At 39.0% G+C, this 23,926-nt stretch overlaps 1 protein-coding gene across 2 annotated transcripts in view; it reads left to right on the forward strand.

Moving 5' to 3' along the window:
- EFL1 (elongation factor like GTPase 1) overlaps positions 1 to 23,926 on the forward strand; it is a 136,991-nt gene that overhangs the window by 88,868 nt on the left and 24,197 nt on the right. For both annotated transcript variants that reach the window (XM_082648564.1, XM_082648565.1), the window contains 3 exons: positions 8,305 to 8,436; positions 13,849 to 13,996; positions 20,497 to 21,479. In XM_082648564.1, the coding sequence (XP_082504690.1) occupies positions 8,305 to 8,436; positions 13,849 to 13,996; positions 20,497 to 21,479 (1,263 nt within the window). The remainder of the gene's footprint in view (positions 1 to 8,304; positions 8,437 to 13,848; positions 13,997 to 20,496; positions 21,480 to 23,926) is intronic.

Consider the following 23,926-nt stretch of genomic DNA (forward strand, 5'->3'; position numbering starts at 1 on the left):
AGAATACTCAAAAGCTGTGTGGTTTGGGAAAATTCTTTGTGTGGGACATTTGCACACATTCCAAGGCACTGGTCCGTGGTGCTGCCCGCTAATGCCTGTAGTCGGCCCCAACCAGAAATGTTCCCAGCAATTACCAAATCACCTAGATTTGTACCACTAGAGTTGTACCACTGTTTGTGGTATGTTACTGGTACACTATTGTGCCCGCTACTCACACTGATTTGAGATATACGAGTAGAAATCAGACTGCTAAGTTGCACAGTCTATGTGTATTTGGCTCAACATCACAGAATCGTTCTCCTGCATAGTTGTAACAGTTTTTGTTCCCATTTCCAGTTCATAAGACCTATGATTTCTGCACATACTTGCCAAACGTGGTTTCTTTTCAGACTTATACCAGTTGTATTGGTGTGAAATAGTATCTCATTGTTCTAATTTATATTTACCTTATTATAAATGCGATTAAGGGTTTTTTTGTATGTTTTTTGAATGTTTAGAGCTTCCTTTTCTTTTAGTGTCTTTTCTTGAAACTATATTCTTTGCCTATATTCCTGTTGGTTGCTTGTCTCTTTCACTGATTTGTACTAGTTCTTTATATATTATGCTTACTAATCCTTTGTCTTGTTTAAACATTGAAAACATCTATTTTATAATTTTTTACTTTGTTTATGGCATTTTTGTTTTGTAGATTTTATAATATAGTAAGACATTATCAGTCTTCAGTCTTATGATGTCATCTTATGGCTTGTGCTTTCAATTCCATGTAAAATTTATTTTTCTAGATGGTGTATGATAGAGATGCAGTTGTATTATTTTTTCCATTTCATTAGGTTTTCTACCTTCACACATACATGTTTCTAGGCTCTTCATTTCCATTGGTCTGTTATCAAATAGACCACCACTAGTATACTACGTATGTAATCATTTTTCTTAAGTTGTGGTAATTTCTCAAGAATGGAGTTATGACCTGACACTTGCTGTTTTTCTGTAATTTGATCTACAGTTAACAGAAATAGCTCAAAGTTTGAAGTGCCCTCTCTAGTTTCACTATTCATTCAGTTTTTCCTTAGTTTTCTTCCATTGATCATTTCAACTAGGGTCTTTTGTGTACTTGTGATGCAGTTGCCATTGCATCCAGAAGTGACTCTGCTTCCTGTTTTTATTTGGAAATATTTCGAGTTTAAAGGTAGAAGAAATCTGGTTACAATTTCCTGGTTGTGTAAAGCCATATCTCTTCTTTTTTTTCTTTTTAAATCTTAAAACAAATTTCCAGCATTGTTTTAAACTATACTAGGCATTTTATTCCTCTTATGTGCTAAACATTGTACACTTCTTCCATTTTACTGAAATCATTTGAATTGGAATCACATCTTTGAAGGAGCATCATTTAAACCATGTGTTACTCTACAAAGTATAAATTTAGGTCAGTGGGACAGGATTCAAAGCTTATAAATGGGTATGATTAGTACCTTATAGAGAAGTTATTATAACCTCCTTTACAGTTAACTAGTTAATAGTATATATAAAAATTAAATATGCACTTCATACCATACACAAAAAAACCTTTTTGATTAACAAAACTATTACTGACAACTACTGTTACCACTACAACCAATTATAACCACCACTGCCACCACCTCCATTTATTGAGTGCTCACTCTGCCAGCGACTGTAACTCTTTATTTGATTATCTTACTTAAGGCTCACAGTAACCCTATGAAAGTACCACATGCTATATATATGGAAACTAAAACTAGGGAGAGATTAGGTAGCTGGCATAAGGTTAGAGCTTTAATTAAATTCAACTCCTTCTGATTCCAAATCAGACATCACAAGAATGCATGTTGACTAAGGAAAGAAAGTTGATGGCAGTTGCAAGATCTCAGAGAAGTGGAAATGAATGGGTTGAAAATGTCTTTTCAGTCCTGCCTTCCGCTCCACACTGCAGCTGTAGATAATGACTTCGGGTTCTCACTTGGACCTCCACTGGTGCCATTTCCCCCCCTCTACACTCTCCTCCCACAGCATTTGCAGAATTATCTCAGGTACTCCTACATGTTAACTTTGCTAGGAAGTCTAACCTCTCAGTTTCTCTTCCCACATAAACCTCGTAGTTTTCCTATTATGACATTTATCACATTATATTGTAATTGCCTGTTTATCTGCCTTTGTCCCCCTCCAGATTTTAAGCTCTGAGGACAGGAACTGTGCTCAGGTTCACTTGTTCATTGAAGAAACTTTATGAAAGTGCCTAGTTGTGCCCCTGCCCTTAAAACTAAATTCTTGGAAAACTAACAGAAAGTTGAATAAGTGTCAGTTCTTTGAGAGCACTGAAGTTTGTAAGCTCTGAAGTTTAGACACCAAATAGAAAAAGCTCAAAAAGATACTAAAGAGAAAATATAGAAGCAAAATCAAAAGGGAAACTATAGTCTGGAGAAAAAGAAATATGATAAGAGTTAAAATGTTTATTACATGAAGAACTAATAAAAAACAATAGGAAAAACTTATGAACCTAAAAGAAGGGTAGAGAAATGCTTAGTTTTCCAAGTTAGAAATCTGGATTTCATCCTCGTTTCTTCCTGTCCCTTCTTTCCAGCTCCTACGTAACCACCAAGACTGATAGCTTACCCCATTTCTCTCTAATTCATCTACTTGTTTCCATATCCACACCCTTCAGAGTAAAGTCTAAGCTTAGCTTGATAGCCACATCCCTTGATAATCTCTCTGTTTTCCTTCACCCTCCTGTTTTGCCAGCCCCTTGGTGTATTCTATGCATAAGGTATTCTGAACTACTTTGGGTTCCCACAACACTCCAGCACTTTGTGTATGTTGTGTCCCTGGCCTGGTATTCCCTTCCCCACAGTCCTTCACATCTATTTCTGTTCTAATAGAAAACATTGTTTTCAAATATTTTAATTAATGTGCTTCATCCTTTCTCCTGGGCTGGCATTAGTAGATCCTTTATCATGGTATAACACACCAAGAGGCAGTCAGAAGTAACTGCCCTTTTATTCACTCTGAGTGAATATTAGGCACCATTCAGGTACTCTGCATTGCCTCCAGGTCCAAGGTGAAATTTCTTCCACTATTTTAGTCCTAGACCCTTCCAACTGTGTTAATTCCCTTGGTGACAGCCGGCTCTACTGAGTCATCTGTTTCGCAGGAATGGTGGTCTGGCATAAATGGAAGTGGTCTTGATGCATAAATTGAGACTCCACAGTGACACCTAATTATAGCTCCCTTACCTGGTTCTGGACCCTGAGGGCCACGTTTCCACCTGTTCTGGAATATAGACGAAGATAGCAAGTCTAGACGGCTCTTTAAAAAAAAGGTTTTGATTCTTAAGATGTTACATTTTCCATTTACTGTAGTCTCTCTTCTGAGAAAAGGACCCCAGATCTTGATGTAACTGTTAGCTGGTTATGAGCTCCATCTGTCCTTACGAGAAGGAAAAAAAATCCTCACATGGTGATGTCATTGTTGCAGGAGTTTTCCCCGGGGCCTCCTATTTCACCAAGAAGGTAAAGGGCAGTTGATTTAAGGAACTTGTTTAGCATCATGGACAGACTGGACCAGTCCTCTGAAAACTTCAGCAATACTGGTCTGCATTGGAGATGCTCGGCAGGCAGGCTTGGAAAAGGCCCATTTTATATTTATTGTACCTACCTGCCTGCTCCCTCCATGACAAGAATTATAAAGTGCATGGATCCCCTGATATCCTATGTAGTTGACTGAAAGAGAGCAGAATCTGAGTTTCCAGAAAGGTGCAGAATAAGGGCGTAAAGTTAGAGTCAGAGGATATGAGCTTCTTTGGTATTCAAAGACAGAAGGACCTAGAGCAGAAGGTAGTCTTCTGAGACCAAAGGTTTTCTAGGTTCTCACCAACTACTCTGGGAACCTGTACTTTAAAAAAAAAAAAAAAAAAGGTTTGGTTTGGTTTGGTTTTAATAGTTGTCTGAATCCTCATATCTCTTCTAAAGTAGTGTTTATTGCTCTCATAGGCCTGAGGCCCTATAGACACCCATGATACATAACTTGCATTTACTGTGAAGATTTAAAGGACTCCATTAATTCAGTCTTATTAAACAGTTTAAGAGGAACAGGTTGATGGTTCTGGGTGTAGTAATGTTAAAGTTGTCTTGAAATAAAACTTTGGCAATTAGGAGACCATATGCTAGCTAGAGCAGTAACATGTTTTCCCACAAAGTTTTTTTTAATTCCAGTATTATTTTTATACCAGCAATGAAAGAGCAGTTTACGAATCGAAACTTTCCTGAAGATAGTAATGCTCCTCTCTCTCCAGACAGCTAACAGGCTCCTCCCCAGGAAGCAGTGTTAGCATTCAGTAATGATTTCACCATCTTACTGCTGCCAGTGTGCCCTCATCCTAGATTGATTCAACTGGTGCAGCAGGGGGTTGTTAAAGAAAAAAGGTTGTCGACAGAAGACCAATCCATCTCTCAGGGCCCACACAATATTTTCAGTCTCATAAAAGATGTGCTCCTCAACGTTGCTTGTTTCTGGAATACTTAAAAAAATTTTTTTTAATTTGTATATAAGTTTTAAAAGTTACTTTCCATTTACAGTTATTATAAAATATTGGTTATATTCCCCCTGTTGTACAATAAATCCTTGAGCCTATCTTACACCCAATAGTTTTGTACCTTCCACTCCCCCATGTCTGTATTGCCCTTCCCTCTCCCTACTGGTAACCACTAGTTTGTTCTCCATATCTGGGAGTCTGCTTCTTTTTTGTTATATTCACCAGTTTGTTGTATTTTTGAGATTCCACAAGTAAGTGATATCATACAGTATTTGTCTTACTCTGTCTGACTTATTTCAGTTAGCATGATGCCCTCCAAGTCCATCCATGTTGCTGCAGATGGCAAAATTTCATTCTTTTTTATGACTTAGTAGTATTCTATTATATTTATATATATATATACCACATCTTTATCCATTCATTTGTTGATGGGCACTTAGGTTGCTTCCATATCTTGGCTATTGTAAATAATGCTGCTATGAACATTGGGGTTTATGTATCTTTTCAAATTAGTGTTTTTATTTTTTTCGGATATATACCCAAGAGTGCAATTGCTGGGTCATATCAGTCACATATGCAAATGATGCGACTGATATGACCACAAGGGGTTAATATCCAACATATATAAACAGCTAATACAACTCAACATCAAAAAAAACAAAACAACCTGATTTAAAAATGGGCAGAATATCTGAATAGATATTTTTCCAAAGGGGAAATGCCAGTGGCCAACAGGCACATGAAAAGATGCTCAACATCCCTAATCATTAGGGAAATGCAAATCAAAACCACAATGAGATATTACCTCACACCTGTCAGAATGGCCATCATCAAAAAGAACACAGATAACAAATGCTGGTGAAGATGTGGAGAAAAGGGAACCCTTCTACACTGTTGGTGTGAATGTAACTTGGTACAGCTACTGTGGACAACAGTATGGCAGTTTCTCAAAAAAAAAAAACCTAAAAATGGAATACTTTGTAAAAAGGAACATTAGAGAGAACCTGGAAAAGATTTTGGTCTGGCAGTGTTTGCAAAATGCTGATTTTTGATTAAGAAAAGTTTGAAGGGTATGGTACACATCCTGGTGAGGGCCTGTGTACCCAGTGAAAGAACTCAGTATTTACTCAGGTGTCACCCCAGCCTGTAAGCAAGAGTTCACTCACTCAAAATGTCTAATACTCCTTGTTATATAGAGAAGAATCAGGACCAGAGAGGACTTGGGTTGTTCATCTTCAGTCAGACAAAAATTACTGGCATTTGTATAAAAACAAGCTAGAATTCTTGGTGTTTAGTAAATTCCTTTTGCTCCATATTCATCAGCCTGTTTTTTCTCTTTCTTTTATTTAGTCATATGCCTTTTTTTAAAACATATATGGAAAAAGCTTTGCACCCTCTTTAATCCTTGAAACAAATTCATGCCATGCTAATTTTGCATATTTTTTTTCTGACCTATCACTTTTCCCATCCCAAAACTTCTAAAATGATTCCCTGAAGGGAACACATTCTGCAGCTCCAATCCCAGTTGAAAAATGCTTTAGCACGTGAACTTTATGTGAAGGAATTATACCTCCTTGATTGATATAATTGTGATTTAAACAACTGAAGTGAAAATCATGTGATTTAAATAGAAAAAAAACCGACACAGAATTATATGGAGATTATAACAGTGTAAATTATGTGTGCCAGTAGAGGAGGGAATAAAAAAGGAAATACATCAAATGAATATAGTGACAGTATTCAAATGGTGTGGTTATGGGTTTACGGTGGTCTGTTTTGTTTTGCTTCATTTTTTTTTTCTAGATTGTACCTGATGGCATTATTTTAAAAACAGAAAGTTTGTTTTAAAGTGTGTTTTGTATAAATATCAAGTTGTACACTTAATAATTATCTGATAGTACATCAAGAAATTCTCAAAGTGATTTTTAAATCATTTTATTGTGATTCAGCCAAATAACTCTAATGGTTCCTTTCTTAGATTTTTGAATTATATTTAAAAATTTGTTAAAATAGTGGCATATTACAGATAGTGACTTTTTTACTATCTTTGGAGCATAACTTTTTCCATAAAGTCTTAATCTTGACTAGGACTACTGTGGTATTGACTTCTTTTGTTTCAGTTTTTTCATGTTTTTAATCTGTTCACAAATCTGGGCATATCTAAGTAGCAAGAATAGATTTGGTGATTTGAACAGCAAAATGTAAACCAGAAGTTTAAAGAGACAGTGTTCAAAATATACTGACCTTCTGCAGCCTGCATCCCTGGTGAAACAGAGAAGAGACCAGCATTTATCTTTTCATTGAAACCATGTGCTGTGTGTGCAGGAAGGAAATGCATGCTAGTCAGAGGTCAGAAGCAGGATGGATGAGGTTTGAAAGAGAATATTTACTGTGGGGTTTTCCTAAACCCCTAGCCTCATGGGAGATGTTGTTATTTCTAGTAGACTTGGTGGAAACTTGGGCAGACCCAGATGTGTTACATCATGGTACATGGAGGACATTATCAAGAAGCTGTGGCCAGGTATACGTCTCTCTGTGTGCTGGGCTAAGAAGGACAGCAATGAGTTTAGACCTTGACCAAATAGATAAACCAGAGGCGCTGGGAATGAATTTAGCTCCTTGGAAACTTTAGTCTGAAGAGGATCCCCTGCACACAAAAGGTCTAGAAATCATGTCATGAGCTAAACAGTTAAAGGAGCTAATGAGGTTTAGTGTGAGGCAGGAAAGGATTAAAAGGATCTGACAGATGCCTTTGAAATCCAAAGGGTAGTTGGTAAAAGTTGAAGCACGTTTTCTGTGGACCTTTGGAGAACTGAACTAAGAACAATGTGTAGAGATGGGGGAAACACGTTTCAGCCTAATGTAAGGAAGGTGTTCTTACAGTTGGAGCGATCCCTTAATGTAGTGGGATGGTGAATTCTGGAGGCATTCGGAAGGGGCAGTGGGAGGGGGCTTTTCACACTGTGTGGTCAGATTCAGTTCCCCTCCACCAGGCTGAATGGTCAATTGTGTGGCACCCTGGTGCCCTGTACCTGTACATCCGTTTGTCAGCTGAAGGTAGCAAAGCTGTTTTCTTTGTTTCCTTTTCATAGTTGTTGCTAAGCTCGAGATGCAAAAGCAGACTGCCGATTAAATATCCCTGCCCCTTTCTCCTATGTCACCTTACCCTAAAACAGGTAGCCTCCCCTTCCACACCCTCTTCAATTCTTAATTCTTTAACCCCAAAGCACAAAAATCGCCCTTGTGTTTCTTAATTTGTTCTAAAATGTTGTCTGCTCTTACTCTGGATGTGAGGTTCAATATGACGCCTTCATCTCACTTTTCTGGGGCATTCTCTCTGCTCCTGTCTGCTCAAAGACAAATATGTATGCTTTAGAGCCTTATGCAACTATCAGCCGGGAGCCTGAAGTGGAGAGTGGGCGAGAGAGGGAGGTGGGGGAATAACTGATATTCTCCTCTCTAAATCCCCTTCACCCACAAGCAAGTAGATTTGGCAAAAGAGATTATTTCAGTAGAGACTCATCTTCATCAAACTAATGTATTTTAAAAACTAAGAGTTACAATTTTAAAAGTAATTAGTATTTTCAGACATATGTTTCTGGACATGATCATTTCTGTGGTCAAAGTAGGTATGTTTTAGCCCAATTTGTTTAGTGTTTTTTCTCTGTGACATATATACTGGGTTGATGTTGTTATTTTTCTAACATAAATTCAGAATTTATCATCTTTTATTGACTCCATGGATCTTTTCCTCCCTGCAGGAATAGGAGGCCTTCAAGACTTTGTGCTGAAATCGGCAACACTGTCTACCTTGCCCTCCTGCCCGCCATTTATACCACTCAACTTTGAAGCCACCCCTATTGTGAGGGTTGCTGTTGAACCGAAACATCCAAGTAAGATGACCCTGTTTTTAAAAGCCTGTGATGTTCATTACATTTTTAAAATACTTGCATTTAATGCTTGGTTCCTCATGATTTGTTTCAGTAGTAGACTATGAATTTTCTTGAAGGTATATAATAGGAGTAACCTGCCCAGCCATGAGGCCGTACAGACCACCAACATTTTGAGGGGAATCTAACCTCTGTCTTAGGAACCAGGAGTCTTTAGGCACCTTCGCCCTCCAGGGAGACTGTATTCTTCTTTATGTCAGAAACAGGGTCATCTCTGCATCCCCCAGAACCCCGGCACAGGGTGGCGTCTCAGCAAAGTTCATGTTTTATGTGAATGGTTCTTAGAATCTTACCCCAAGCTTCTTGGTTCAAAATTCATATCCTCTTCCCTCTAGGTTTGCTAGATTATCTGGACACTGAGCATTTCCTCTTTGTGTAGAAAGCACTTCCTGCGTCTTTCTGTCTGGCTGTGTGACACCTACATATGCCAGTCCCTATAATAACTAATTCTTAGTCTTTGGTTTATACCATTTGCCTGGCCAATCTTCATTGACTCTTGTATTTTCCTTCCCATGATTGTCACTAACCCCCCTAGTCCCTGTGACTTGGCTGTTCCCAGTGCTTAGTGGTAGTCAGTGAAGAGTCTCCAGACTGCTTTAAGGAAACCAGAGAACAAATGTGTAAAATGGCAGTTTAGTTGAGGTATATAATGGCCTCGTTGCCCCTGCATCTGTATATCCCTCCTCTCCCCACAGCTGGGGCCTTCGGAAAGCTTGTCTCTGCCTCAGTTCCTAAGACATATTCTAGCCATTGAGGATCCCTGGGACCCTTGAGCAGATATGTTTTTGGAGGACTGCATCTCTGGCCTTTGGGCTCAGTAAATAGCTATCTGCCTTGGGCCTCAGACAGGCATGCTTTCTGGGCTGTCACTGTGGACTGACAGTGCCTTTGGTTGTTGCATGGATTTACCCCATTCTGTGTAATGCCTGCTTCCTCTTTGTGGGTTTGTCCAGATCCCGGCCCCTCATGGTTTGTTCTTTTATTCTCCTTGGTAACTGCCTCCAACCCTAAGAAGCACATACAATAGAAGAAAAGCTCAGTTTTATTGAAGTTGTAACATTTGAGTCTGGCAACCATAATTTATTCTTAGGCGTTTCTAGTATTTATTTAAATCTTATTTCTTACTTTTAAAACAGGGATTAAAGAAATTTAAGCTATAATGTTTTAAGAGAAATGTGTAATTTTTTGGAGTCTGTTTGATAGTTGTGTGCTGTTCTGTGCTATTATCCAAGCCGAGTAAAAGCCCCGTCCTAAAGGGCCACCTTCTGTACAGCTCTGGCTACATGAGATGAGAGATCCTAGTACCTAGCTTACTTCCTGTCCCATAGCAGACTCAGTAAGATTAATTGCTTTCTCATAAACAGGGTAATCTAATAAACAGAATTACTTAAGATTGGCCATCTGAGTGCCAAAATTTATTTCCTCATATGTGTTGCATTAGATTTTTCTGAACTTTGTAAAAAATAAACTAAAATGATAGAAAGGGGCACCCGGTTTTCTTCATAATTTTAAAAGGAGTATTGCTACTTTTCCCAATCAAGTATATTGTTCTTGCTGAATTTGCCATGCCTATTCTTGATTATGTTATTGAAGTGTATGCCATTCTATATTTCCATGTCTGAAGTTTATACCCGTTGTTCTGTCTTCTTGTTATTACAATGTCAACATCTTATTTTACATTTAGAATGGCTGGGAATACTTCTCTTGATGCTAGTCTCATTCCTCTGAGCCCTCAGAGGATATTTATTGTCCCTTTACTCTTTGCCCTAGTTTCTTATGCCCATCCTTACTTTGGGGCGATAGCCCCTCTCTTTACGGATTACATGTCTAATGACTATTGGGATGTCCCACCCTCCTGTACCTCAACTTCCCAGTAGTACTGCCCCTGAGAAGCACTGGGCAGTTGCATTGTTTATTTCTGAACAGAACATGTGTCCCCAGGCCCTCTTTTCTTTTTCATGCTGACAAACTGGGTTAACTAATCTAGAAGACAGCCTTTTTACTCTTCTTTTGGTGTGAAGGCATTCCGAGCATTTGTTCTTCCACTTTTCTTTCTCTGACTTCCTAAGCTGAGGTCCAGATGTCATGGTGGCCGCCACTCTGCTCCATGCCCACGGGGTCTACTCAAAATCCAACACCCAAACACGGAGAACTCCACGTGCCCAAAGCCATTATTATTTTCAGCATCATCACTGATCCTGACTGTGTGCTACATTCTGAGGATTTGACATTATCTCATGTAATCTTCTCAACAGCCGTGTGCTATTTTTTATCCTCATCTTCACATGAGGTAAACTGAAGCTTAGAGAAGCTAGTTAACTTGCCCATGGCCTTACAGTTAGCAGTTAGTAAGTGGTTGAGTCAGGATTCAGACTCCTGCCTCTGGATCTTTATTTTTAGGAATCCAAGAAATTCTGTTTACCTGAGAGCAGAGTTACTGGTTTCCAGAATTTTTCCATCCTTTATCCATATCAGTTAAAAGAAAAGAGCCCTCTCTGCATATGGTTATATAGATACATGAACTTCTGTGCTGATGTTTTCTGTACCATATGAAATACACAGAAGCATAGAAGTTACTGTAAAAGTTGAGATGAAAATGAAATAACTGTCTTTAAAATATTCTTATTTGTGTTTGTTGGAGATATGCACTGTATCTATAAATAGGTGAGTATGTATTATTTATTTATGATTGTGGTTTATAGTTGCATTAGTTATGTAATACTGCCTAACATATTACTCCAAAATTTGGAGACTTGAAAGAACAGTAATCACTTCTTATTTTTCACAGTTCCTTTGGTCAGGAATTTTGGAAGGGTTCAGTTTGGGGATGTCTCACGCAGTTGTAGTCATATATCACAGCAGGCTGCAGCCATCTGAAGGTTTAACTGGACTTCCACGGTGGTTCACTCACAGGTGCTCGTAAGCTGGTGCTTGCTGGGGACCTCAGTTCCTCCACAGGGACCTCTCCTCGTGGCTGCTTGATTTTCCTAGAGCACCGTATGGTTACTGGCTTTAGCCAGTAGTCCAAGACACTAAAACAGAAGCTGCAGTACCTTCTGTTAGCTAGCCTTAGGAATCACATATCACTTCTGCAATATTCTATTGGTCAGACAGGCCAAATTTCTTTTGAAAAAGCTGCTTCTTTGCTTATTGTTACACTGTCACCTTTGCCTTGAAGTGACAGATTTAAGTGTGTATGTGAATGTGAGTGGGTTTTTTGTTTTTGTTTTCTTAAGAATTTGTGGACCTCCTGGTGGCGCAGTGGTTAAGAATCCGCCTGCCAGTGCAGGCGACATGGGTTCAAGCCCTGGCCTGGGAAGATCCCACATGCCGCGGAGCAACTAAGCCTGTGCACCGCAACTACTGAGCCTGCGCTCTAGAGCCCGTGAGCCACAGCTACTGAGCCTGTACTCTAGAGCCCGCGAGCCACAACTACTGAAGCCTGTGTGCCTAGAGCCCATGCTCTGCCACAAGAGAAGCCACCGCAATGAGAAGCCTGCGCACTGCAACGAAGAGTAGCCCCCGCTCGCCACAACTAGAGAAAGCCCACACGCAGCAGCAAAGACCCAATGCAGCCAAAAATAAGCAAATAAATTTATAAGGAAAAATTTTAAAAAGAATTTATTAGGTCCTCATACTGGTAACATTGTTTTGTAATTTGGTGATGGAGAGCTGACAAAAAGCTTTGTCTTTTTTTTTTAATTATTCCCTTGGGCTTGTGTGATATGTATTATTAGTGGTCTTCGTGCAAGAATCTTTTTAAGCCATATTTCAAATTCTGTGAAGGTTAACACTAGATAATATCTGTCCACGGAATTAGGCAAAGGAAAACTACAAATGCTGAAAAGGAAAACATGAGGGTACATCCGTCACCCCCACAAACAGTGAAATCCCACTCCCTGTCTTCCGTCAGCATTTCACGCATCCCATATGTGGCTCATGACCACGACCTGTGAGGGTGCCGACACCCATTATGGAGTGTGGCTCTATGGCTGTCTGCCTGCAGGCTTCAAAACCAGTGTGTCTGTGACCTTGAGCACAGGTTCCTTAAGCTTCTCTATGCCTGTTTGCTCATCTATAAAATGAGAACAGTAATCATTCCTGCCTCCTAGTTAATGGGTTCATATATGTAAAGTGCTTATCTGGCACACTTAGCACTATAAAGTGTTAGTTACCATTAAGAAAAGCTTATTTAAAGAATAAATAGATATGGAATAGATATGGGTAGTCAACTTGGGTAGAATATATTGAAAAACCACTGATTGCAGAAAGCTCCCGTGGTTTGGTTTGTTTGGCATGTTGAAAACCAAGCATTGAGGAATTAACTGAGTCCTTCCTTCAGACGTTGAAGTGAAACAAGACTGCGTAAAAATGCCTTCAAAGCCAAGGTCTCTGCTAAAGTAGTAACAAGAGAATTCCTGTGACCTGCCTTGAGTGAATAGTGGCCACCACGCATATGAAAGGTGTGAAAAAGCAGCAGAACTCAAGATGTGGATCCAAATCCCTACCTGTGCCCCAAGAACTGTAGGGAACAAGCAGTTAGATACTGAAAGCACCAGCAGAGTGGAATGCAGAAGGTACCCATAGCTCACGGGATAAAGTGGCTGCTTCGTGTATCCCACCTCTCACCCAAAGGGCAGCTTTATTCTAAAATCCACAGTTCTGTCAAGCAGTTTCATAAATAATTATTATTTATTTAATTTTTTGCGGTACGCAGGCCTCTCACTGTTGTGGCCTCTCCCGTTGCGGAGCACAGGCTCCAGACACGCAGGCTCAGCAGCCATGGCTCACGGCCCTAGCCGCTCCGCGGCGTGTGGGATCTTCCCGGACCGGGGCACGAACCCGTGTCCCCTGCATCAGCAGGCGGACTCTCAACCACTGTGCCACCAGGGAAGCCCAATAATTATTTTAAATATGAGCTTCTGGTACAGTTTCTTGAATTGAGTATCATATTGAATGCTTCCTTTGCTTATTTGTTGCTTTTATAGTTTTATAGGTACCGTTTGGGAAGAGTTCTGTTACATTTCTAGGTATATATACATGTGTAATACATTTAGGTGGATTTACAGGTGTAACGATGGTAGTTTATATTTGCTGAGTGTTTGAAGAAGTGGCATAGATCAGCTTTGGGAGTCTCAGTGATATGTGACACGTGTCTCATGTGAGCTATCTGTACAGGTAAATTACTAGAGGGTAGTTTTCTTCACATTGCTATGTTATTTGGAAGAACAATAAACCATTATTTTAAGAGTTTATTTCATTATACTTTTCCCTTCAGTTTTCTCACAGATGTTATCTTTAGATTATATTAGTCCTTATCTTGTATTTAATCAGTATTTCATTTTGTTAACCTAGGTGAGATGCCTCAGCTCGTCAGAGGAATGAAACTGTTAAACCAAGCTGATCCCTGTGTCCAGATTTTAATTCAGGAAACGGGAGAGCACGTTTTAGTCACAGCAGGGGAAGTTCACCTTCAGCGATGCCTGGATGACTTAAAAGAAAGGTTAGGTGATAACAGAGATGAAGAAACGATAGCCCCAAAATCGGTGGGATGTTTTAGCGTTTCTTAAACCCATTGAACTTACACTGTGGTTTGTCTTTGGAGAAAAATTAAGTGCCCTCAACTTAAACATGAACTGTTATTGTGTTACTGGATCATAGATTTAATTTTTAATAACTGACAAATAGTATTCACCTGCTATACTTGCATGATTTTGCATTTTTAGTTTGAGTCATAAAATATTTTCATATATATGTATTTTACTTTAAGCATATACACACACAGCATATCAGGGCAACAAAACAAAATCGTATTTTGTAAACATAGGCTGTAATTAGGATAGACTTCCTTTCCTCATTGATGTGGCCTCTACAGTGTAAACCTTCGGTAAATCTTTATATTTCTCTATCATGGTGATACATAAGTGTCATAAAATAGGCATCCCAGATAACTTTTTGTAAATTATGTTTTTCCTCTTTATTCCAAAGGTAATATATGTTTATTGTAGCAATTAGGGAAATACAGAAGAATAAAAAGAATCATTCAGTTACCATGCAGAGATAACTATGACCATAACATTTGGGTCCATAAATCCCTAGTCTGTTCTATGTGTATTCAAATACCTACAGATATCTATACACAGCTCTGATTATTTGGTTAAGATAAACTTCTGGAAGTATAATTACTGATTCAAAAGGTGGCATATTACATTCCTGGCATATTTTTTAGGCTTATGATCCATATTATCCTTCAGAAAGGCTGTTCCAGTTTACACTGAAACTAGCAAGATGTATTTGAAAGTGTCTCTTTTCCCACACTTTTGCCAGCCCTGTATATCATAATTTTTAAAAATTTCACCAACCTGGAAGATGAATAAAAGGTGTTCATTGTTAATATACACTTTCTGTGCTTAGTAATGATACTGAAACTTATTTTTTTTAATTAATTAATTTATTTTTGGCTGCATTGGGTCTTTGTTGCCACGCGCAGGTTTTCTCTAGTTGCGGCGAGAGGGGGCTACTCTTCGTTGTGGTGCACAGGCTTCTCATTGCGGTGGCTTCTCTTCTTGTGGAGCACAGGCTCTAGGTGCATGGGCTTCAGTAGTTGCGGCACGCAGGCTCATTAGTTGTGGCTCACGGGCTCTAGAGCACAGGCTCAGTAGTTGTGGCGCACGGGCTTAGTTGCTCCGCGGCATGTGGGATCTTCCCGGACCGGGGCTTACACCCGTGTCCCCTGCATTGGCAGGCGAATTCTTAACCACTGCGCCACCAGGGAAGTCCCTGAAACATTTTTTAATATGTTTATTGGCCATTTGTTTTTCTTTGATGAACCACCCTGTAATGGCCTTCCTTCCTTTTATTTTTCAATTTTCTGGGACTTTAATAACCATAATAATAATTATAGCTAAAATAATAATTATAAATAATCAACATGATTACATACTAAATACTACATGTTAGTCACTGTGTTGAACTCTGTGTGTCTCATTTAATCCTTAAAACAACCTAGTAAAATTGGTGGTGGTGGTGGTGGTAGTAATTGTTGTTGTAGTACAGTACTACTTTACTACTACTAATAATGCAGTAGAATAAGAAGAGCTGCTCCTGCAGCACCATCCATTTGGGTTTCTTTAAATGTTTTTATAGCCATAATTAGTACAAAATTGGAAGGTAGGTTTTTCCATCTCTTTCATGTTGTCACCATTTTCTTAGAATTTCTCAAGGTATAATTATAATGTTGATTAGAGAATAATCCTAATTGGATAAATCGTAAGGCATAATGTATTTTAAAATAGTAACTTAATTCTCAGAGGGTTTTTTTCTTAACAGTATTGAAATGTTATATTTTGGAGTTTTTGAACTAACTTATTTTCTCTCTTTTCACACTCTTTGCTACCAAATTAAAATCCAATGTTAAATAACCTTACGTTTCTCAGGCCATTAACTCCTCTTTAAAAATAATGCTTTACGGTACTTAGAATTATATTTCAAGTAAAATTCCCCCTTTAAATCTAAAACTGATTTTAATTGAATTACTTATTTGTGGTTGAAATTTTTTAAAGTGACAGCATCAAATGGTGGCAAAGATGTAGGAATTTACCTACACAGCTAGTGGGAGCGTGAGTTGGTACAACTACTTTGGAATGTAGTTTGGGTATTATCTACTAAGGTAGGAGATAGTTATTTCCTACGTCTTGGCAAATCTATTCCCATTTCTAGTCTATATATACTTAACACAAAGCTGGACAAATGTGCATCAATAATATTCATAGCAACAAAAATTTTAATAGCCCAAAACTGGAAAAAACTCAAAATAAAATGCATAAACAAATAAATTACGGTAAATCCATACCATGGAATTTTATAGAATAATCTCAGTGAACAAGCTAACTACGCAAACATGGATGAATTTTACAACATAATATTGAGCAAAAGAAGACAACTGAAGAAAAAAATGTTTGATTCTATTCATATAAAGTCCAAAAAGCAGGCCAAACTGAACTAGATACAGTATGGGGGTTTTATGTCTAGGTGTTAAAAAAAATAAATTAAGGGCTTCCCTGGTGGTGCAGTGGTTGAGAGTCCGCCTGCCGATGCAGGGGACGCGGGTTCGTGCCCCGATCCGGGAAGATCTCACATGCCGCGGAGCGGCTGGGCCCGTGAGCCATGGCCACTGAGCCTGCGCGTCCAGAGCCTGTGCTCCGCAACGGGAGAGGCCACAACAGTGAGAGGCCCGCGTACCACAATAATAATAATAATAATTTAAAATGGATTACAGTGAAAATCAAGATAGCGGTTACCTTCATGGGGTTGGGAGAATGCATAAGGGGGCCTTCTGAGGGCTAGGAATGTTCTGTTTCTTAACTTGAGTAGTGGTTTATTTACATGGTGTTCATGTTGTGAAAAGTCATAGATCGAGTAGAGTTTTGTTTTGTGTACTGTTCTACATGACTGGTAAATTTTACAATTATATACTTAGAATAAGAACATATATATAATGCTAGAGGGTTTTTTTACCTCTCATAGGACAGAGCCTATGCCTTCTAATATGTAAGCTTTTTTGACTTTGATACACATGTGCAGGAATGCGTTATGTACATGCGTGGGAGACAAGGAGGCTCCTGTGATCTCTAGGCCAGAGAAACTGTCAGAGCTCTTATCCTACACCTCTCAAGGTAGTCATGATCAGATATGGCAGGAAGCCACAGGAAATTGCTGATGTAGTCGGAGTCTACTGCACTTCTTTTGAAGTAATCACAGGCTCTGCACTGCCAGGATGTAAAGAAACTCTAGCCCTGAGGCACTTTGTAGGTGTGACAGGCAAACGCACATCTCCCCTTCCATGGTGTGGAATGATTTTAATTAATCTTGTAAGTGAGGACTATGGGAGAATTCTTGGGAACCTTAGAAACTGGAAGGACTAATATGACTTTTAGTAGCCCTTTTGACCTTATGGTATGAGGAAAATAGGACAGTGTCATAGTACTCAACTCTAATAGTTTCAAAGCTGTGCAGTTGGTTTTCTTGAATGTTCTAAGTATGTTGAACATATTTTCTCTAAATAAAGGTAACTAAAAAAATATTTTCCTGTTTCTAAGATTTCTAAGTGCTTTTCTTTTTTAAAAACCAGGAGTGCGTATTAAATTTTATTGAATGCCAATTTAGCATTTTTAAAGATGGTTACCTAGTTAGACACTTTTAATGTGATATTTTAACAGATGTTCTAATACAAATCAAGTTTTAGAACCTACAGTAAAAACTACTTAGTGTTGTAGTGAATTATTCCTTTAATATGCTGTTTAATTGGATTTTTCATTATAGTATAATGGCTAAGAGCATGGATTCTGAGGTCAGACCTCGATTTGAAACCCAGCTTACTAGCTCTGTGACTTTGGAGAAGTTATTTGATCTTTCTTATTTGATTTTCTCCTCTACAAAATGAGGATAATAATATACCTACTAAAGAAATAACACATGTAAACCACTTAACACAGTGCCTCATACATAATAAGTGATTAGTAAAAATAAAACACACACATATATATCCATTTTTGTCATTGTCATTTTATCTTAGATTTTATATCTCGGTTCTTGGGTAAGATTGAGCTACAGTTTTGTGTATGTCTGCTGTCTTTTTCAGGTTCAAGTATCAGAGTAATTTTAAATGAATACAGTGTCAGGTAGACATCCATCTTGTGTATTCTGCAACAATGTATATAGCATTGGAATAAACTAATCCTTGAAAGTAAACCAACTCACTGGCAAAACCAAAACCTTTCTTGGAAGTGACTTTTATTTTTAGAAAATTTTAATTTTCTTCCATACATTATGATCTATTCAGGTTCTGTATTCTAAAATCAGTTTTGGTAACTGATGGTTTTTAGAAAACCATCCATTCATTGAGTTTTCAATTTTATCACAAAGTATGAAATCAGATAAACCAAATTCCTGCCCTAAACCCACAAAATATAGAAAGCAAAAACAAATCTAGAATCAAAAGTAAGCATTTCAAAACCTTTTACTTTTAGTATTTAATTTCCTTATTGAATAACATTCCCCAGGGAAAAAGTATTGTTCCAAGATCCAAAAATTTCTTATATATGTGTACATACACACGCATTTATGTATGTGTACATACATATATATATGTACATTTATACATATGTCCATCCACCTTGCCAGTAGTAGACCAGACCAAACCTTTAGTGTTTCCTGGGAATGAGGTAAACAGAAAATAAGAGAAAAAGAAAGATTGCGTGGTTTCATTGTCATCAGAATCAGACCATGTCAGTTTCCAGAATCTGCCCTCTGTGAATTTGTAACTCATCTGCAAGAAAGTGCAGCATGAAACTAAGCTTGACACATTGTGAGAAAGGGGGCTTTCTGAACTTGGTGGCAGACTGAGGTTCAAGACCTATGAGGTTCAAGACCTATGCGGTCTAGTAGAGTAGCCACTAACCACATATGGCTATTTTAAATTAAATTAAGATTAAATAAGATTAAAAATTCAGTCCCTCAGTCACATTAGCCACATTTCAAATGTTCGGTAGCTACATGTGGCTATTTAAATGTAATTAAAATTAAATGGAGGCTTCCCTGGTGGCACAGTGGTTGAGAGTCCGCCTGCCGATGCAGGGGACATGGGTTCGTGCCCCGGTCCGGGAAGATCCCACATGCCGCAGAGCGACTGGGCCCGTGGGCCATGGCCGCTGAGCCTGCGGGTCCGGAGCCTGTGCTCTGCAACGGGAGAGGCCGCAGCAGTGAGAGGCCCGCGTACCGCAAAAAAAAAAAAAAAAAAATTAAATGAAATTAAAACTTTGTTTCCCCAGTTGTACTAGCCACATATCAAGTACTCTGTAATCATAGTACAGATATAGAACATTTCCATTATTTCAGAAAGATCTTTTGGAGAGTGGTACTCTAGACAAACTCCTAGGTCTTACCACCCTCACCATGAACCTCATCAAAGCCAAATCCACTGTCAGGATTTGACTGGATATCCTGAAGTTCTGTGATTTTTTTTTTTTTTTAATCTCTTTAGAGTTATAATCATTGAGCTTTTCTTCTCCAGATTCTTAAAGTGGCAGATAATATTTTAAAGAATTCATGTAAAACCTTATTAAAACATTTATTCTCCACTCAAAACATTCTTTTTTAAAAATATTTTAATGCCTATTTTATTTTATTATATTATTTTTTTTACATCTTTATTGGAGTATAATTGCTTTACAATGGTGTGTTAGTTTCTGCTTTATAACAAAGTGAATCAGTTATACATATATATATGTTCCCATATCTCCTCCCTCTTGCGTCTCCCTCCCTCCCACCCTCCCCATCCCACCCCTCTAGGTGGTCACAAAGCACTGAGTTGATCTCCCTGTGCTATGCGGCTGCTTCCCACTAGGTATCTATTTTACGTTTGGTAGTGTATATATGTCCATGCCACTCTCTCACCTTGTCACAGCTTACCCTTCCCCCTCCCCATATCCTCAAGTCCGTTCTCCAGTAGGTCTGTGTCTTTATTCCTGTCTTACCCCTAGGTTCTTCATGACATTATTTTTTTCTTAGATTCCATATATATGTGTTAGCATACGGTATTTGTGTTTTTCTTTCTGACTTACTACACTCTGCATGACAGACTCTAGGTCCATCCACCTCACTACAAATAACTCACTTTCGTTTCTTTTTATGGCTGAGTAATATTCCATTGTAAAACATTCTTATCTAAATACATGGTTTATTTATTTTGAGAATGAACAAAGCAGTGAGATTCTAGTATATGCAAAGAACTCCCTGAAGGTCTGTTCCCATTAGAGGTGGTCTTTTGAATCTGAAATGAAAGTGGTTTTTGAATTCTGATATAATGTAAATTGCCAGTATTTCCTAGTAAAATAATTTTTATATTTCTATGTTTTTGCAGAATATTCATTATGTAACATTTCTACATAGACGTTTTGATGCCATTTTGATTATAACCTTGTGTTATTTCTCTTGACTCTGTAGGTTTGCAAAGATTCAAATCAGTGTATCTGAACCCATTATTCCATTCAGAGAAACAATCACAAAACCCCCCACAGTTGACATGGTCAATGAAGAAATAGGCAAACAACAAAAAGTTGCAGTCATACACCAAACAAAAGAAGATCAAAACAGAATCCCTGAAGGAATCCAAGTGTACTCTGGTGGGCTAATCACCATGACAACCCCCAATAAACTTGCCACACTCAGTGTTCGAGCCATGCCCCTTCCAGAAGAAGTCACTCAGATTCTGGAAGAAAATAGTGATGTGATTCGTTCTATGGAGCAGTTGATATCCTCTTTGAATGAGGGTAAAAACACTCAGATGATTCACCAGAAGACCCAAGAGAAAATTTGGGAATTCAAAGGAAAACTAGAGCAGCATCTAACAGGGAGAAAATGGAGGAACACTGTTGACCAAATCTGGTCGTTTGGCCCAAGAAAATGTGGGCCCAACATATTAGTAAATAAAAGTAAAGATTTTCAGAATTCAGTATGGACAGGCCCAGATGGCAAAGCATCAAAAGAAGCCAGTAGATACCGAGATTTGGGCAATAGTATCGTGAGTGGCTTCCAGCTAGCAACCCTCTCTGGCCCCATGTGTGAGGAGCCTCTCATGGGTGTCTGTTTTGTTCTGGAAGAATGGGACCTAAGTAAATTTGAAGACCAAACAGCAAGTGATAAGCAGAATCAAGAACAAAGTGATCTGGTAAAAGAGGGACAGGGGGAAGGTGAAACCTGTTCTGGTAGAGATGAACACCAAGACCTACAAGGTGGCTGCTCCGAGCCCTCTGAGAGGAGGGCTTCCCAGAAAGGAGAGTCTTCACTCACCGACTGCTATGGACCCTTCTCAGGACAGCTCATTGCCACCATGAAGGAAGCCTGTCGCTATGCACTGCAAGTGAAACCTCAGCGTCTGATGGCAGCAATGTACACGTGTGACATCATGGCCACCAGTGATGTTCTCGGTAAGGCAAGAAGACTGAGAAATACCGTGAATAACAGTGGAGGTCTCTCAGATCAGAAAGCTTAAACTCATGTAATATTTTTTTTTGCAGAAGCTACATTATCATATGATTTTCAGGAACTAAGATCTTAGAAAGTCAGAGGCCTTAAATATTACAATCTTGGGGGCAAGGGAGCGGAAGTTTTGCCAACTTAGGATATTTTGTTTTGCAAAAATAGAAAGACTTTTCTGCAACAGAAGGTCTGGTAAATGAGGTTTAAACTTCTCATATATTTTACCATCCAAACCCGTGCAGTAGTTTTTCACAAGGGAGTAACCATATCAGTCTGGGTAACCAAAGTTGTGATAACCATCAGAGAATAAGGTGACATTCTCGTACTCCTAACACAAAGGGCTTCTGTGAATTCTGGGTGTCTTCTGAAGAAGAAAATTATTTGGGACTTTATCCACTGCTAACTATTATATCAGATCCTACTGCTGATTTTTCTTTCTTTGGGAGAAGAACCTTTAAGATCTCAGGAGACATTGAACCCTGGCAGTTGGTAGCTGTTTTGACTTTTGACAGATTGTACTTCAGTGAGACTTATTTTCTTCACCTCTGAAAAAGAAGGTAAATTCATTGGAGGTTGTGAAGAGTAGCATGAGAACACAAATATGGGACCTGGAACCATGCCTGGCCACACGGTAGTTCTCTTTACCCTCTTGAGGTTGTGGAACTGCTTCAGCGGTGAGGAGGTCATAGAAGGGGGAATTGAGCACTGGATGAGCGAGTGGACCAAATTGTTGTGTTTTCTCGAGCTCTGAGGTCCTTTGAGTCAGTATGTGGTTCCTTTACATTCTTTTTGGTAAAGTTCTTTTGCCAATTAATTCCTAAAAGCATAAATCTAAATTGTTGGGGGTTTTCTTCCCCAAAAAGAAATTGAGACTTGCATCACAGTAAGGTTCCTGTGAGAGGAACGGAGCACCCATAGCAGCATTTCAGAAACAGTTGAGTTAAACACAGGTACATAGGTTTGGTTATTCTGGGCCGGCTTAAAGCTAGTACGTGCTGTGAGTCACATCTGCAGATACGGCCTGGAATATGCGGTGTTTCTCAACCTTACCTGAATACAGCATCCTATTAACACCTCACGGAATCCGTAGCTTAGTTCGAGGAGCACCAGTCTAGACCGTCCCCAGGTGTTCTTCACGTTTCCATTGAGCACCTTCTTAATTTAAGAAGGCAGAGGTAGAATTAGAATCAAGCAGTCTTAATTCCTTCAAAAAAAGACCTCAGAGGTCTTCTCCAGTCTCTCCTACGCTGACAGATGCTTATACCACCTCTGTTTGAATACTTCTGTTGATGGGCAGCTCACAGCCAGTTCCGGGATTAAACTGTCTTTCTCATATTGAGCAAAAAAGTCTTGTCTCCTGCTAGTTTCTCACCATTCATACCACCATTCGTCCCTCTTACATGCAGTAGCACTTCATATATTTGAGGGGAGCATTCGTTTTCTAGCTTTATATGTAGGGGAAAACTCTCCACATCCTTCAGCTGGTTTTCAGGATATGATTTTTTTTTAATCCTTCAATTGTTCCAGTTGCTGTCCTTTAGATATACTTCCTTCGGTCAGCCTCCCTCTTAAATAAAGCAGCCATAAACAGCACCCCAGATACCATCTCACCCGTACAGACACAGACACACTGCTACCTCCCACATGCAGTACAGCATTCTTCTTTTAATGCAGTTCAGCAGTTGCATCTTGTCATTCACTTGTGAGAAGTCAGGATCAACCTCATTTTTTTTTTTTAAATAAGTTTGTCTTTCTATTTTGTTCCCCCAAAAGCTGGATTTAAATCTTAGTGACTGAAATTATGTAGAACTCCTATATTTACATATGATTAAACTGGGTCTATACAATTAATTTCTTCCCTTAGGTTTTGTGTGTGTGTGTGTGTGTGTGTGTGTGTGTGTAAAATACATAATAAACATTACAACAATAGTGAAGGAAGTTTTGGGTTTTTTAATGCCAAGAAAAAGAAGTCTCAACACCATAATTTCTTTTTTTTTTTTTTTTTTTTTGGCTGCGTTGGGTCTTCGTTGCTGTGCACGGGCTTTCTCTAGTTGCTGCGAGCAGGGGCTACTCTTCATTGCCGTGTGCCGGCTTCTCATTGTGGTTGTGGGGCACAGGCTCTAGGCACGTGGGCTTCAGTAGTTGTGGCACGTGGGCTTCAGTAGTTGTGGCACATGGGCTTATTTAGTTGCTCCGTGGCATGTGGGATCTTCCTGGACCAGGGCTCAAACCCGTGTCCCCTGCATTGGCAGGCGGATTCTTAACCACCGTGCCACCAGGGAAGTCCCTCAACACCATAATCTTCACACATTGATTCATTTTTTAATTTTTTTTCATGTGTTCTTTTCTTGTCTGGTGAGACGTGAAACTCAATAAGTAGTGAATTGAATGTTGT

Source organism: Grampus griseus (assembly GCF_964374135.1).
Source record: "Grampus griseus genome assembly, chromosome: 2".
NCBI lineage: Eukaryota > Metazoa > Chordata > Mammalia > Artiodactyla > Delphinidae > Grampus > Grampus griseus.